This window comes from Salvelinus namaycush, chromosome 13 (genome assembly GCF_016432855.1).
Source record: "Salvelinus namaycush isolate Seneca chromosome 13, SaNama_1.0, whole genome shotgun sequence".
In the NCBI taxonomy this organism is placed as follows: domain Eukaryota; kingdom Metazoa; phylum Chordata; class Actinopteri; order Salmoniformes; family Salmonidae; genus Salvelinus; species Salvelinus namaycush.
Genome location: NC_052319.1, coordinates 37725139 through 37741813, shown reverse-complemented (window position 1 = coordinate 37741813; position 16675 = coordinate 37725139). Strand labels below are relative to the sequence as shown.

General features: G+C 44.6%; 1 protein-coding gene across 1 annotated transcript; it reads left to right on the top strand.

Annotated features, from left to right (window-relative positions):
• Nucleotides 1–5290: 5290 nt before the first annotated feature.
• LOC120058122 (junctional adhesion molecule 2A-like) lies at nucleotides 5291–16410 on the top strand. Its single transcript, XM_039006595.1, has 10 exons — nucleotides 5291–5501; nucleotides 6499–6633; nucleotides 6712–6822; nucleotides 6942–7091; nucleotides 8301–8488; nucleotides 9881–9989; nucleotides 11086–11194; nucleotides 11582–11600; nucleotides 15968–15992; nucleotides 16209–16410. The coding sequence occupies exons 1-10, from the start codon at nucleotides 5291–5293 to the stop codon at nucleotides 16253–16255; spliced, it is 1104 nt and encodes a 367-aa protein (XP_038862523.1). The 3' UTR covers nucleotides 16256–16410.
• Nucleotides 16411–16675: the final 265 nt, after the last annotated feature.

The window sequence follows — 16675 nt, the reverse complement described above, 5'->3', positions numbered from 1 at the left end:
ATTTCTCTCCCTCTGCTTCCTCGTTTGACAGACATTACATGGGCCCAAAGTGCACAACACTCTGATAACTTCTCATTACAGAAGAAAAACAATATCCGTATCTCAATATGCAATAACCACATAGCAAGAATCAACAACAGTCGCTGGCAGACTTTATTACAGCATGTTTTGGTCACGTGTGTGAGGCCTTGCAGAATGTGTTTAATCTACAATGAATATAAAATGAAATAGTGAATGTAACTCCTACTTCTCACAGGGGCAGATGTATAACATCAGGTTAAGGAATGGCTATTAAACTGTAAAGTCGTCCTTTTCTAACAATCCTGCAATGGTTAATTTCCTTTGGATATTCTTAATGTGATTAAAGACATCCTAATAATTGACTTGCCCAAACCTGTCATGTTTTCTGAACTGCAAATCTAAGTCATGACTACCCACTGGACACAGACGTCAGTTCAATGTCTCAATTCTTTGGTTGAATAACTTGGAAACAACATTAATTCAACCAGTTTGTTTCCTGGTTTGGGACATGGGGTCGAAAGTAAGGTCCTTGTTCAGACTGAATAGTATGTTCCTATCCCACTAGGGGGCAACCTCCTGATTAAGTGGTCACTACAGAACAGTGAGGTTTGACAGGACAGGATTATACTATTACTATATGCCATTTAGCAGACACTTTCATCCAAAGAAATGTACAGTCATGCGTGCATACACTTTTTGGTATGGGTGGCCCCAGTGGGAATCAAACCAATGACGTTGCAAGCGCCATTCTCTACCAACTGAGCCACACAGAACAGGAGACTGAGGTTCTGTCTTAAAACAATCCAATAGATCCTCCCCTTCAGTGTTTATTGGTTTAGTTCAGCTCAAACTTCTTAAAACAGTTGCTATCAAAAACAAGAAATGATGCTGAAAGTCTGTTTCTAGAGCTAAGGAAAGGGATAGGTCGATAGGTGTAACGGCACCAGCTGCCATAACTCCCCTAAGATCTTTGGAAGGTTAGGTTGAACCATCATCTAATAGCTACCTATCCGGAAGGTACAAGACTAGATCAGAGGATTGTTTTTCAGTTTAGACTGGGCTAAAGAACGTCAACAGTCAGACACTGAGGAATAAGGAAATGTTTGTATTTCTATACACAACACATTGAAAGCCAGCCTGTCATTAATCTGTCACTCACGTTTTGTTTTGTGAACTTTGATCCGCTGCTTATCGGTTTTTGTGGCCTGACAAGTAAAGGTAGTAAATATGGTAGTATACTGATGAATGGTGCCTGTGTGGTCATGTGGAGTGAGTGTGTAGTCAGAGGGAATGGTTGTGGGTAATGGCAATAGGGTTTCATGACAACCCCTCCATCATGTGTCTGATCTACAATTAATATTAAATGAAATAGTGAATTTGGCTCCTACTTCTCATAGGGCGGTGCACAATTGGCCCAGCGTCGTTAGGGTTTGGCCAGGGTAGGCCAAAATGAAATAAAAAACAATGTGCATGTGTGTGTTGAGGTAACAGCAGCGGGGGCTCTCTCTCAACACAGCAGCTACACAGACAGTAACTTAGGAACACTGTGTGTGTGTGGTCCGGGTAGCTATTTGGTTAACTATTTAACTAACTATTTACAGTCTTATGGCTTGGGGGTAGAAGCTGTTAAGGGTCCTGTTGGTTCCAGACTTGGTGCGTGGGTATCACTTGCCGTGCGATAGCCGAGAGAACAGTCTATAACAGGTGTCTGGAGTCTTTGACAATTTTTAGGGCCTTCCTCTGACACCGCCTGGTATAAAGGTCCTGGACGGCAGGGAGCTTGGCCCCAGAGATGTACTTACATGTATGGAACTAAACAAGACAGTTCAAACTGTTGGAAACAGCCATTCTGCATTTATAAATCACCTTACCAACAATATCAAAGTAAGTCTTATCGAACTATAAGTTATTACAACAACAAAAAGTATAAAAATACAAATATCACAAATAGATGTCACTGCTCCAAAGCAGAGTCGTAGATCTTACAAGGACCACAACACACATCTTAATGACAAAACCTCAACTTAGAAATAGTTAACTCCACAAGAGTAAAATCGCACCTTGTCACAAATTGATAAAAATAAATGTTTATTACAAATTGGTGGGAATTACAAATTGATCATCAATATGTAGGCTCCTGTAGGCTATGATAGTTACAATGGCACATCGAGACCCACATTTTTAATGTTATGTGGTGCTTGTGTGTTTGCTGTGTGGTGTGTTGTGACGGTTTATAATTTGTCCCGTTAATAACATCGTTTATAGCCGTTTACAGCCTACGCATACGTTGGCCGAAATACACATTAGAGATACATATGCGGTAAAATCCTCTACGGGAGCAAAACGTTCGCCCACCACGAACCACTGACGCGTGTTTCATGGTGAGCGCGCGCCTGAGTTCCTCCGCTAGATGAGATGGTCTCCATCGGGAGCGCGCACATGGAAAACTTCAGGAACTTCTCAAGTCTGGAATCTCATCCGTCTCGTGTGGAGCGAGTGTTCTCAGACACTCAAGAGCATTTCCAGGATATTTCAGTTCACTGCTCAGTCGTGTGTAAGAACTATGGACAGCACGGGGATTTTGTCTCTCACCCTTCTCCTCCTCTTGTCACAGAGTGAGTAGCCTTTTATTTTCTGAATTGTCCCTAATGGATATTTTGTCTAAAAATATCATTTTTAAGGGAGTGAATGAACAATCATACAAACTATAGCCTTCATACATGACTAATGCAGGCGAGCAGTATTCAATAAGACCATACATGACTAATGCAGGCGAGTAGTATTCAATAAGACCATACATGACTAATGCAGGCGAGCAGTATTCAATAAGACCATACATGACTAATGCAGGCGAGTAGTATTCAATAAGACCATACATGACTAATGCAGGCGAGCAGTATTCAATAAGACCATACATGACTAATGCAGGCGACCAGTATTCAATAAGACCATACATGACTAATGCAGGCGAGCAGTATTCAATAGGACCATACATGACTAATGCAGGCGAGCAGTATTCAATAAGACCATACATGACTAATGCAGGCGAGCAGTATTCAATAAGACCATACATGACTAATGCAGGCGAGCAGTATTCAATAGCACCATACATGACTAATGCAGGCGAGCAGTATTCAATAAGACCATACATGACTAATGCAGGCGAGCAGTATTCAATAGGACCATACATGACTAATGCAGGCGAGCAGTATTCAATAAGACCATACATGACTAATGCAGGCGAGCAGTATTCAATAAGACCATACATGACTAATGCAGGCGAGCAGTATTCAATAAGACCATACATGACTAATGCAGGCGAGCAGTATTCAATAGGACCATACATGACTAATGCAGGCGAGCAGTATTCAATAAGACCATACATGACTAATGCAGGCGAGCAGTATTCAATAGGACCATACATGACTAATGCAGGCGAGCAGTATTCAATAAGACCATACATGACTAATGCAGGCGAGCAGTATTCAATAAGACCATACATGACTAATGCAGGCGAGTAGTATTCAATAAGACCATACATGACTAATGCAGGCGAGCAGTATTCAATAAGACCATACATGACTAATGCAGGCGAGTAGTATTCAATAAGACCATACATGACTAATGCAGGCGAGCAGTATTCAATAAGACCATACATGACTAATGCAGGCGAGCAGTATTCAATAAGACCATACATGACTAATGCAGGCGAGCAGTATTCAATAGGACCATACATGACTAATGCAGGCGAGAAGTATTCAATAAGACCATACATGACTAATGCAGGCGAGCAGTATTCAATAAGACCATACATGACTAATGCAGGCGAGCAGTATTCAATAAGACCATACATGACTAATGCAGGCGAGCAGTATTCAATAAGACCATACATGACTAATGCAGGCGAGCAGTATTCAATAGGACCATACATGACTAATGCAGGCGAGCAGTATTCAATAAGACCATACATGACTAATGCAGGCGAGCAGTATTCAATAAGACCATACATGACTAATGCAGGCGAGCAGTATTCAATAGGACCATACATGACTAATGCAGGATAGTAGTATTCAATAAGACCATACATGACTAATGCAGGATAGTAGTATTCAATAGGACCATACATGACTAATGCAGGCGAGTACTATTCAATAGGACCATACATGACTAATGCAGGCGAGTAGTATTCAATAGGACCATACATGACTAATGCAGGCGAGCAGTATTCAATAAGACCATACATGACTAATGCAGGATAGTAGTATTCAATAGGACCATACATGACTAATGCAGGCGAGTACTATTCAATAGGACCATACATGACTAATGCAGGCGAGTAGTATTCAATAGGACCATACATGACTAATGCAGGCGAGCAGTATTCAATAAGACCATACATGACTAATGCAGGATAGTAGTATTCAATAGGACCATACATGACTAATGCAGGCGAGTACTATTCAATAGGACCATACATGACTAATGCAGGCGAGTAGTATTCAATAGGACCATACATGACTAATGCAGGATAGTAGTATTCAATAGGACCCTACATGACTAATGCAGGCGAGTACTATTCAATAGGACCATACATGACTAATGCAGGATAGTAGTATTCAATAGGACCATACATGACTAATGCAGGCGAGTAGTATTCAATAGGACCATACATGACTAATGCAGGATAGTAGTATTCAATAGGACCATACATGACTAATGCAGGATAGTAGTATTCAATAGGACCCTGCATGACTAATGCAGGATAGTAGTATTCAATAGGACCATACATGACTAATGCAGGATAGTAGTATTCAATAGGACCATACATGACTAATGCAGGATAGTAGTATTCAATAGGACCATACATGCCATAGTGTTGATGTGTGATGATTTCAGATGGTGTAATTTTACATTGTAAAATATATATAATTTCTGTAATGACAGTAAGTTAAGAGGCAGTTTGCACGTCAGGCTAAATATCATTTTTCTAGTATACCCATCATGCACTGCATCAGCGCCTCTCAAGCTGTGTGTGTGTGCATGCGTCTGTATGTATGTATGTGTGTGTGTGCGCGCGCGTGCTCGTGCGCGTGTATGTGTGTGTGTATGCAGGCTATGTATGTATTGTACATTTCCGAGCACACTTTTAACAGTTAGGTTTGGTGAAGTGTGTGTGTAGTGTGTAATGTGTTTAGGGGCTGGGCGTGCGTTGGGATTGGGAGGACTGGTTCGTGATCATACAGGTCTTCGGTTTACATTAAACCCTCTGATGCTGTCCAAGCCCAGAGACACAGAGGCACAGAGATCCAGAGGCCCAGAGGCCCAGAGGCCCAGAGGCCCAGAGACCCAGAGACCCAGAGACCCAGAGACCCAGAGACCCAGAGGCCCAGAGACCCAGAGGCCCAGAGACCCAGAGGCCCAGAGACCCAGAGGCCCAGAGGCCCAGAGACCCAGAGATCCAGAGGCCCAGAGACACAGAGGCCCAGAGACCCAGAGACCCAGAGACCCAGAGACCCAGAGACCCAGAGACCCAGAGACCCAGAGGCCCAGAGGCCCAGAGGCTGATGAAAGGCCAGACCACTAAGGGGCTTCAGGGCTCTGGAGAGCCAACCTCTCTGATGCCCAGCGCAGGCAGGCTGATCTCCCTGTTTGATGTTGTCGATAGCACCGTCATGACCCTGCTTCTACTTGAATCAATCAGAGACACAGAGAGAAAGTGTGTATTAGCAAATCATCTGCCAGTTGATGTGTGTTCGCATGTGTTGATATTGTTGTTTCAGCAGTGTGTATTCATATGTTAGTGTGTGTGTGTGTGTGTGTGTGTGTGTGTGTGTGTGTGTGTGTGTGTGTGTGTGTGTGTGTGTGTGTGTGTGTGTGTGTGTGTGTGTGTGTGTGTGTGTGTGTGTGTGTGTGTGTGTGTGTGTGTGTGTGTGTGTGTGAAGGTTAATCAGGTCTAGCAGTAGTCTGACAGGCTCTCATCAATCACCTCTATATCTCCTACACACTCCATTCCTGCTGGTACCACCAGGCACCAGGTCATATACTGTACATTCTGAGGGTTTACTCTACCTCTCTCTCTCTCTCTCTCTCTCTCTCTCTCTCTCTCTCTCTCTCTCTCTCTCTCTCTCTCTCTCTCTCTCTCTCTCTCTCTCTCTCTCTCTCTCTCTCTCTCTCTCTCTCTCTCTCTCTCTCTCTCTCTCTCTCTCTCTCTCTCTCTCTCTCTCTCTCTCTCTCTCTCTCTCTCTCTGTGTTAACGCCGGGAGTGAGTATGAACATGTGTTAGTGAGCGTGTATAGTAGGTGTGTGAATGAGTGTTTGCAATGTGTGTGTGTGTGTCTGGCTGTGTGTCTGCTCTTTCCCAAACAAATATCTTCTGAAGTACCCCCCTCAGCCCAATCTGGACTGTGTAGCACAAATCTCAGTTGAATCAATGTTTAACTTTGCATTTAAGAAAGTTAGAAACATTGCTACAAATAGTTATCATTCAGTGCTGCTGTGTACTATTTATTTGTGAATCACCTCCCTCTCTCTCTCTCTCTCTCTCAGGTCCTGCCTGCCTCTCTTTGACAGTGAGCACCAGTAAGGCCAAAATGGAGGTCCATGAGAACACAGGTAAGAGAGGAGGAGGAGAAGGGATGAATTGTGACAGTTGATGAACTGTTTTTGTACATCTCTTTCTTTCTCTGTCAGACGCTGTGCTGTCCTGTCAGTTCAAGACAGAGAAGGAGACTAACCCTCGTATTGAGTGGAAGAAGAAAGGGAAGGACATCCACTTAGTTTATTTCGATGGAAAATTCACCGGTAACTACTAGACCTCGCTCTACCTCGTTTCCCCTACCTCTCCTCCATCTCTCCCCCTCCTCACATGTTTCTTATTTCTTCCCTCTCTCTACAACCCTTTGGTCCTTGTGGTATTCCAGGATCCTTTGCAGGTCGGGCCAAGATCGAGGGGGCAACGGTGACGCTGCATGCCGTTACCCAGAAGGACTCTGGGTTGTACCGCTGTGAGGTCAGCGCACCAGCAGACCACACCAACCTAGGAGAGGTCAACGTCACCCTCAACGTACTGGGTGAGCTGCTGTGTGTGTGTGTTAGTAACAATGTCATCCACCCACCCTGTGCCTTTACATTTGAGTAATTTAACACTTATTCAGAGCAACTTACAGTAGTGTGTGCAAATATTTTCATCCTTTGTATTATTCTGGTACTGTTCCCATGTTGGAATGGAACCCATAACCCTGGTGTTGCAAGCACCATGCTCTACTGAGCCACACAGTTGTCTTGTGTGTTGTCAAATCAAACCAAATCAAATTGGTCACATACACATATTTAGCAGATGTTATTAAGGTGTAGCTAAATGCTTGTGTTCCTAGCTCCGACAGTGCAGTAGTGTCTAACAATTCACAACAAAACACACAAATCTAAAAGCTAAAGAATGGAATTAAGAAATAAGATGGCGCAATGTTGGAGTGGCATTGACTAAAATACAGTAGAATACAGTATATACATATGAAATGAGTAAAACAGTATGTAAACATTATTAAAGTGACTATTAACGTCACAGAGAGAGGAAAGAGGTGAGGACAGAGAGGAGAGAGGGGTGAGGACAGAGAGAGGAGGTGAGGACAGAGAGGAGAGAGGAGTGAGGACAGAGAGAGGAGGTGAGAACAGAGAGGAGAGAGGAGTGAGGACAGAGAGGAGGTGAGGAGAGAGGAGTGAGGACAGAGGACAGAGAGGAGGTGAGGAGAGAGGAGTGAGGACAGGGAGAGGAGGTGAGGACAGAGAGGAGAGAGGTGAGGAGAGAGGGGTGAGGACAGAGAGAGGAGTGAGGTGAGGAGAGAGGGGTGAGGACAGAGAGAGAAGTGAGGTGAGGAGAGAGGGGTGAGGACAGAGAGAGGAGTGAGGTGAGGAGAGAGGGGTGAGGACAGAGAGAGGAGGGAAGTGACAGAGAGAGGAGAAAGGATAGAGAGAGGAGAGATGGGGTGAGGAAAGAGAGACAAGAGAGGGTGTGAGGACAGAGAGAGAAGAGACGGGGTGAGGACAGAGAGGAGAGACAGAGTGAGGACAGACGGAGGAGAGACGGGGTGATGACAGAGGGAGGAAAGACGGGGTGAGGACAGAGGGAGGAGAGACAGGGTGAGGACAGAGGGAGGAGAGACAGGGTTAACGTCATTAACATGCCTTTGATCAGGCATCTAAAGCACCTCCATGACGTGTTACTCACAGTGTGTGCGTGTGTGTGTGTGCGTGTGTGTTGGTAATCCTGTCCTCCCCCCCAGTGCCCCCCCACACCCCGTTCTGTGAGGTGCCCAGCTCAGTGCTGTCTGGGGCAGGTGTAGAGCTCCACTGTAAGGACAAACCCAGTGTGCCCCCTCCTACCTACCTCTGGTACAAAGACAACGAGGCCCTGAGGTCCACACACACCCCTGACATCTCCTATAGCATGGACACTGACACGGGAACGCTGGTGAGTAACACATAATGGAGGTGCTTCAGATGCCTGATCAAAGCCATGTTAATGACGTTACATCACACTATACACCCTCCCTCTGTCATCACTCCGTCTCTCCTCCCTCTGTCATCACCCTGTCTCTCCTCTCTCTGTCATCACTCCGTCTCTCCTCCCTCTGTCATCACCCTGTCTCTCCTCCCTCTGTCATCACCCTGTCTCTCCTCCCTCTGTCATCACCCTGTCTCTCCTCCCTCCGTCTCTCCTCCCTCTGTCATCACCCTGTCTCTCCTCCCTCTGTCCTCCCTCCGTCTCTCCTCCCTCTGTCATCACCCTGTCTCTTCTCCCTCTGTCATCACCCTGTCTCTCCTCCCTCTGTCATCACCCTGTCTCTCCTCCCTCTGTCATCACCCTGTCTCTCTTCCCTCTGCATCACCCTGTCTCTCCTCCCTCTGTCATCACCCTGTCTCTCCTCCCTCTGTCATCACCCTGTCTCTCCTCCCTCTGTCATCACCCTGTCTCTCCTCCCTCTGTCATCACCCTGTCTCTCCTCCCTCTGTCATCACCCTGTCTCTCCTCCCTCTGTCATCACTCCGTCTCTCCTCCTTCTGTCATCACTCTGTCTCTCCTCCCTCTGTCATCACTCCGTCTCTCCTCCCTCTGTCATCACCCTGTCTCTCCTCCCTCTGTCATCACCCTGTCTCTCCTCCCTCTGTCATCACCCTGTCTCTCCTCCCTCTGTCATCACCCTGTCTCTCCTCCCTCTGTCATCACCCTGTCTCTCCTCCCTCTGTCATCACTCCATCTCTCCTCCCTCTGTCATCACTCCATCTCTCCTCCCTCTGTCATCACCCTATCTCTCCTTCCTCTGTCATCACCCTGTCTCTCCTCCCTCTGTCATCACTCTGTCTCTCCTCCCTCTGTCATCAGCCTGTCACTCCTCCCTCTGTCATCACTCCGTATCTCCTCCCTCTGTCATCACCCTGTCTCTCCTCCCTCTGTCCTCACCCCGTCTCTCCTCCCTCTGTCCTCACGCCGTCTTTCCTCCCTCTGTCTCTCCTCTCTGTCCTCACCCCGTCTCTTCCCTCTCTGTCCTCACCCCATTTCTTCTCTCTCTGTCCTCACCTCTCTTCTCTATTTGTCCTTACTCCTTACTCCTCTCTCCTCACCTTTATCCTCTCTCCTCTCTCTCCTCACCTTTATCCTCTCTCTGTCCTTACCCCCTCTCTCTTCTCTCTCTGTCCTCACCCCCTCTCTCTTCATTCTCTGTCCTCACCCTCTCCTCTCTCTCCTCACCTTTATCCTCTCTCTGTCCTTACCCCCTCTCTCTTCTCTCTCTGTCCTCACCCCCTCTCTCTTCATTCTCTGTCCTCACCCTCTCTCTCTTCTCTCTGTGTGTCTCCGGAGCAGAAGATTAAGAGTGTGTCCAAGGCCGACTCGGGCCAGTACCGCTGTGAAGTTTCCAATAGTGTGGGGGCGTCCAAAAGCTCTGTGGCCCATCACATGAAGGTCATAGAATGTACGTACAGTCCAGTGTGTATGTGTCTGGGTGTGTATATGTTTGTCTGTGTGTGTCTATGTGTGTATGTGTGTCTATGTGTGTATGTGTGTGTCTATGTGTCTATGTGTGTATGTGTGTCTGTGTGTGTCTATGTGTGTCTGTGTGTGTATGTGTGTCTGTGTGTGTCTATGTGTGTATGTGTGTCTGTGTGTGTCTATGTGTGTATGTGTGTCTGTGTGTGTCTATGTGTGTATGTGTGTCTGTGTGTGTCTATGTGTGTATGTGTGTCTATGTGTGTCTATGTGTGTCTATGTGTGTCTGTGTGTCTATGTGTGTCTGTGTGTGTCTATGTGTGTATGTGTGTCTGTGTGTGTCTATGTGTGTATGTGTATCTGTGTGTGTCTATGTGTGTCTGTGTGTGTCTATGTGTGTATGTGTGTCTGTGTGTCTGTATGTGTCTATGTGTGTCTGTGTGTGTCTATGTGTGCCTGTGTGTGTATGTGTGTGCGCTAGAATGTTTGTGGGTTTGTGGAAATTGGAACACTTTCTGTCTTTTCTTTTCCTTTTCTTCATCATCTCTTCTCTCCAATCATCCTTCATCCTTCTCCAATCATCTTTCATCCTTCTCCAATCATCCTTCACCAATCATCCTTAATCCTTCTCCAATCATCTTTCATCCTTCTCCAATCATCCTTCATCCTTCTCCAATCATCTTTCATCCTTCTCCAATCATCTTTCATCCTTCATCCTTCTCCAACCACCCTTCATCCTTCATCCTTATCTTTCCTGCCTCTCTCTGTTCTCTCTTGACCCCTGTCCCCTGTGCTGAGTAGGAGCATTGGGCCAGTAACGGAAAGGTTGCTGGATCGAATCCCCGAGCTGACAAGGTAAAAATCTTTTGTTCTGCACCTGAGCAAGTCAGTTAACCCATTGTTTCCCGGGCGCCGATGACGTGGATGTCGATTATGGCAGCCCCCCGCACTTCTCTGATTCAGAGGGGTTGGGTTAAATGCAGAAGACACATTTCAGTTGAATGCATTCAGTTGTACAACTGACTAGGTATCACCCTTTCCCCTTTCTTCATCCCTCTCTCCCTCTGTCCCCCCTCCTTCAGATCCGTTGAGCATGACGACACTGATAGCCGGAGCTGTAGGCCTCTTCCTGCTCATCCTCATGTGCTGCCTGGATGTGTGTCTCCCATTGACAGGGCTGCTGCAAAAAGGGTGAGTACATCACCTCACAGACTATATGTGCTTGTGGCCCGACTGATACAATTAAGCAATAAGGTACGAGGGGGTGTGGCATATGGCCAATATACCACGGCTAAGGGATGTTCTTATGCCCAACGCAATGTGGAGTGCCTGGATACAGCCCTTAGCCGTGGTATATTGGCCATATACCACAAACCCCAGAGGTGCCTTATTGTTATTATAAACTGGATACCAACGTAATTAGAGCAGGAAAATAAATGTTTTGTCATACCCGTGGTATACGGTCTGATATACCACGGCTGTCAGCCAATCAGCATTCAGGGCTCGAACCACCCAGTTTACAATGAACAATATTTTCTAATTGTCCTGTTCCTCTTCTTTCTTCATGCTTGCCAACAGAGGAGCAGGAAGGAAGCAGGTCAGTATTTCAGACAACCATTCTGTCAACTTCTTATTGTGTTGCTGATGTGTATGCATGTTATAGTACACGTGCAAGAGGTACAGTTTCACACAACATACACACATATATATATATATATACAGTTGAAGTCGGAAGTTTACATACACTTAGGTTGGAGTCATTAAAACTAGTTTTTCTATCACTCCACAAATTTGTTGGTCACAAACTATAGTTTTGGAAAGTCTGTTAGGACATCTACTTTGTGCATGACACAAGTCATTTCTCCAACAAATGTTTACAGACAGATTATTTCACTTATAACTCACTGTATCACAATTCCAGTGGGTCAGAAGTTTACATACACTAAGTTGACTGTGCCTTTAAACAGCTTGGAACATTCCAGAAAATGATGTCATGGCTTTAGAAGCTTCTGATAGGCTAATTGGCATCATTTGAGTCAATTGGAGGTGTACCTGTGGATGTATTTCAAGGTCTACCTTCAAACTCAGTGCCTCTTTGCTTGACATCATGGGAAAACCAAAAGAAATCAGCCAAGACCCCAGAAAAAGAATTGTAGACCTCCACAAGTCTGGTTCATCCTTGGGAGCAATTTCCAAATGCCTGAAGGTGCCACGTTCATCTGTACAAACAATAGTAAGCAAATATAAACACCATGGGACCACGCAGCCGTCATACCGCTCAGGAAGGAGACGCGTTCTGTCTCCTAGAGATGAACGTACTTTGGTGCGAAAAGTGCAAATCAATCCCAGAACAACAGCAAAGGACCTTGTGAAGATGCTGGAGGAAACATGTACAAAAGTATCTACAGTGGGGCAAAAAAGTATTTAGTCAGCCACAAGTTGTGCAAGTTCTCCCACTTAAAAAGATGAGAGAGGCCTGTAATTTTCATCATAGGTACACTTCAACTATGACAGACAAAATGCGAAAAAAAAATCCAGAAAATCACATTGTAGGATTTTTAATGAATTTATTTACAAATTATGGTGGAAAATAAGTATTTGGTCAATAACAAAAGTTTATCTCAATACTTTGTTATATACCCTTTGTTGGCAATGACAGAGGTCAAAGTCTTCACAAGGTTTTCACACACTGTTGCTGGTATTTTGGCCCATTCCTCCATGCAGATCTCCTCTAGAGCAGTGATGTTTTGGGGCTGTTGCTGGGCAACACGGACTTTCAACTCCCTCCAAAGATTTTCTATGGGGTTGAGATCTGGAGACTGGCTAGGCCACTCCAGGACCTTGAAATGCTTCTTACGAACCCACTCCTTCGTTGCCCGGGCGGTGTGTTTGGGATCATTGTCATGTTGAAAGACCCAGCCACGTTTCATCTTCAATGGCCTTGCTGATGGAAGGAGGTTTTCACTCAAAATCTCACGATACATGGCCCCATTCATTCTTTCCTTTACACGGATCAGTCGTCCTGGTACCTTTGCAGAAAAACAGCCCCAAAGCATGATGTTTCCACCCCCATGCTTCACAGCAGGTATGGTGTTCTTTGGATGCAACTCAGCATTCTTTGTCCTCCAAACACGACGAGTTGAGTTTTTACCAAAAAGTTATATTTTGGTTTCATCTGACCATATGACATTCTCCCAATCTTCTTCTGGATGATCCAAATGCTCTCTAGCAAACTTCAGACGGGCCTGGACATGTACTGGCTTAAGCAGGGGGACACGTCTGGCACTGCAGGATTTGAGTCCCTGGCGGCGTAGTGTGTTACTGATGGTAGGCTTTGTTACTTTGGTCCCAGCTATCTGCAGGTCATTCACTAGGTCCCCCCGTGTGGTTCTGGGATTTTTGCTCACCGTTGTGATCATTTTGACCCCACGGGGTGAGATCTTGCGTGGAGCCCCAGATCGAGGGAGATTATCAGTGGTCTTGTATGTCTTCCATTTCCTAATAATTGCTCCCACAGTTGATTTCTTCAAACCAAGCTGCTTACCTATTGCAGATTCAGTCTTCCCAGCCTGGTGCAGGTCTACAATTTTGTTTCTGGTGTCCTTTTACAGCTCTTTGGTCTTGGCCATAGTGGAGTTTGGAGTGTGACTGTTTGAGGTTGTGGACAGGTGTCTTTTATACTGATAACAAGTTCAAACAGGTGCCATTAATACAGGTAACGAGTGGAGGACAGAGGAGCCTCTTAAAGAAGAAGTTACAGGTCTGTGAGAGCCAGAAATCTTGCTTGTTTGTAGGTGACCAAATACTTATTATCCACCATAATTTGCAAATAAATTCATAAAAAATCCAACAATGTGATTTTCTGGATTTTTTTTCTCATTTTGTCTGTGTAAGTGTACCTATGATGAAAATTACAGGCCTCTCTCATCTTTTTAAGTGGGAGAACTTGCACAATTGGTGGCTGACTAAATACTTTTTTGCCCCACTGTATATCCACTGTAAAACGAGTCCTATATCGACATAACCTGAAAGGCCACTCAGCAAGGATGAAGCCACTGCTCCAAAACCGCCATAAAAAAGCCAGACTATGGTTTGCAACTGCACATGGGGACAAAGATCGTACTTTTTGGAGAAATGTCCTCTGGTCTGATGACACAAAAACAGAACTGTTGGCCATAATGACCATCATTATGTTTGAAGGAAAAAGGGGGAGGCTTGCAATCCGAAGAACACCATCCCAACCGTGAAGCATGGGGGTGGCAGCATCATGTTGTGGGGGTGCTTTGCTGCAGGAGGGATTGGTGCACTTCACAAAATAGATGGCATCATGAGGAGGTAAATTATGTGGATATATTGAAGCACCATCTCAAGACATTAGTCAGGAAGTTAAAGCTTGGTCGCAAATGGGTCTTCCAAATGGACTATGACCCCAAGCATACTTCCAAAGTTGTGGCAAATGGCTTAAGGACAACAAAGTCAAGGTATTGGAGTGGCCATCACAAAGCCCTGACCTCAATCCTAAAGAAAATGTGGGGGCACTGAAAAAGCGTGTGCGAGCAAGGAGGCTTACAAACCTGACTCAGTTACACCAGCTCTGTCAGGAGGAATGGGCCAAAATTCACCCAAGCTATTGTGGGAAGCTTGTGGAAGGCTACTGTTATGGAGATTCATATGTTTAAGGTAACGGTAAGATAATGACTAAATTATTTATACTTTCAAATTAATGTTAAGGCAATAACTAACATTATTCCACCCTGTCACTGTATAATGGAGTGAAATGTGTTTGAATCATAAGAATAGTATTCTTGAATGTATGTACACAGGAAAAGAGGACCCGTTAGCAGACAAGGAACTGTGGCAGACAACTTGTGACCATTGTGAAACTGATAACAGGAAGGAGGTCTCCCCACCCAGAGAGGGGAGAAACCATTGGGCTTGCAGTAGATTGTGTAACATATGGCAGGATATGATAAGCAATGTATGTGTAGGAGAAGACTTGTAAACAATATTGACAGTATTAGGAGAAGAGGAGGGACATTTATGACCAAATGGGAGGTATATAACCAAATGTGCATTGTATGATTTCAGAACGTTCTCTGAATAAACTTTTGACCTATTGCAGACTGGGACTTTGTCTAATTCTTCATTATTAACCAGGGATTTACAACCCCTGGGAATTATTCGAAGCTTAAGTGATAGTTGAGTTCACAACATTGGGATAAAAATTCTCGTGACAGCTACCTGAAACGTTTGACCCAAGTTAAACAATTTAAAGGCAATGCTACCAAATACTAATTGAGTGTATGTAAACTTCTGACCCACTGTGAATGTGATGAAAGAAATAAAAGCTGAAATAAATAATTCTCTCTACTATTATTCTGACGTTTCACATTCTTAAAATAAAGTGGTGATCCTAACTGACCTAAGACAGGGATTTTTTACTAGGATTAAATGTCAGGAATTGTGAATAACTGAGTTTAAATGTATTTGGCTAAGGTGTATGTAAACTTCTGACTTCAACTGTATATGTCACCTTAATTGGGCTCCCGAGTGGCGCAGCAGTCTAAGGCACTGCATCTCGGTGCTAGAGGCGTCACTACAGACACCTGGTTCAATCTCAGGCTCTATCGCAACCGGCTGTGATTTGGAGTCCCATAGGGCGGCGCACAATTGGCCCTACGTTGTCTGGGTAAATTAGAATTTGTTTTTAACTGACTGGCCTAGTTAAATAGAGGTAAAAAGGACAGGCTTGTGGTAATGGCTGGAGCGGAAATAGTGAAATGTTATCAAATACGTGAAACATATCGGTTTCCATGTGTTTGATGCCGTTCCAGCTATTATGAGTTGTCCTCCCCTCAGCAGCCTCCGCTGAGACTCTCAATGTCGTAACTCTTCTTAACAGAAAAAGAAAGTAATTCATTGTGGTTTTTGTCTCTTTGTTTTTTGTTGCACCAACTTCTTCAGTCCACCTCCTCCTCCCACCAGAAATGTGAGTGTGTTGCCATTCCCAGTTGTTGTTGATCAGGAACTGTTATTATTCCTTCTGTCAGTATTAACTTAGTTGACCAGTGGTCTTGTTTTAAATTTGACTGTTCTTGGAGCAGTTGTTGACCACACCAGTGTGTTGATAAGCTTGAGTTGAGTGAGTTGGTGATAATAGTAACCAGTCTAGTTAACTGATGGATACGCCTTTCCCTTTCGGCAGCCCAAGAACTTCAAACACACCCAGTCCTTCATGATCTGAGGGTATAGCACGCACATACACACACACATTCGGTGGATGGATGGAGAGAATGTGCAACAGAATACATATTTTAGCTAGCCTACACCACCTATGATAAAGCTCACTGCTGTACCCTTTTCGGTGTGTGTTTTATTTACAATTCTGCTGTTTATGACTGTACTGAGAAGCAATGAATTATATTAACATTGTTGTTTTACAGAGATATTTGTATACTTATATTTTTTAAGTATTTGTTTTGGGTCTTTTGTGTGATGAAGGATGTGTCATGTTTGAACAGGTGTTTGTATGCACTGACTATGCACATGTGACTATTAAATCATCTGAATCTGATTATCATGTTTTCATTAAATATATTTTACCACACGTTGCCTCATAATTGACGACATGATACGTTTGGCCATAAACCTTATACTGACCCTATTACATTT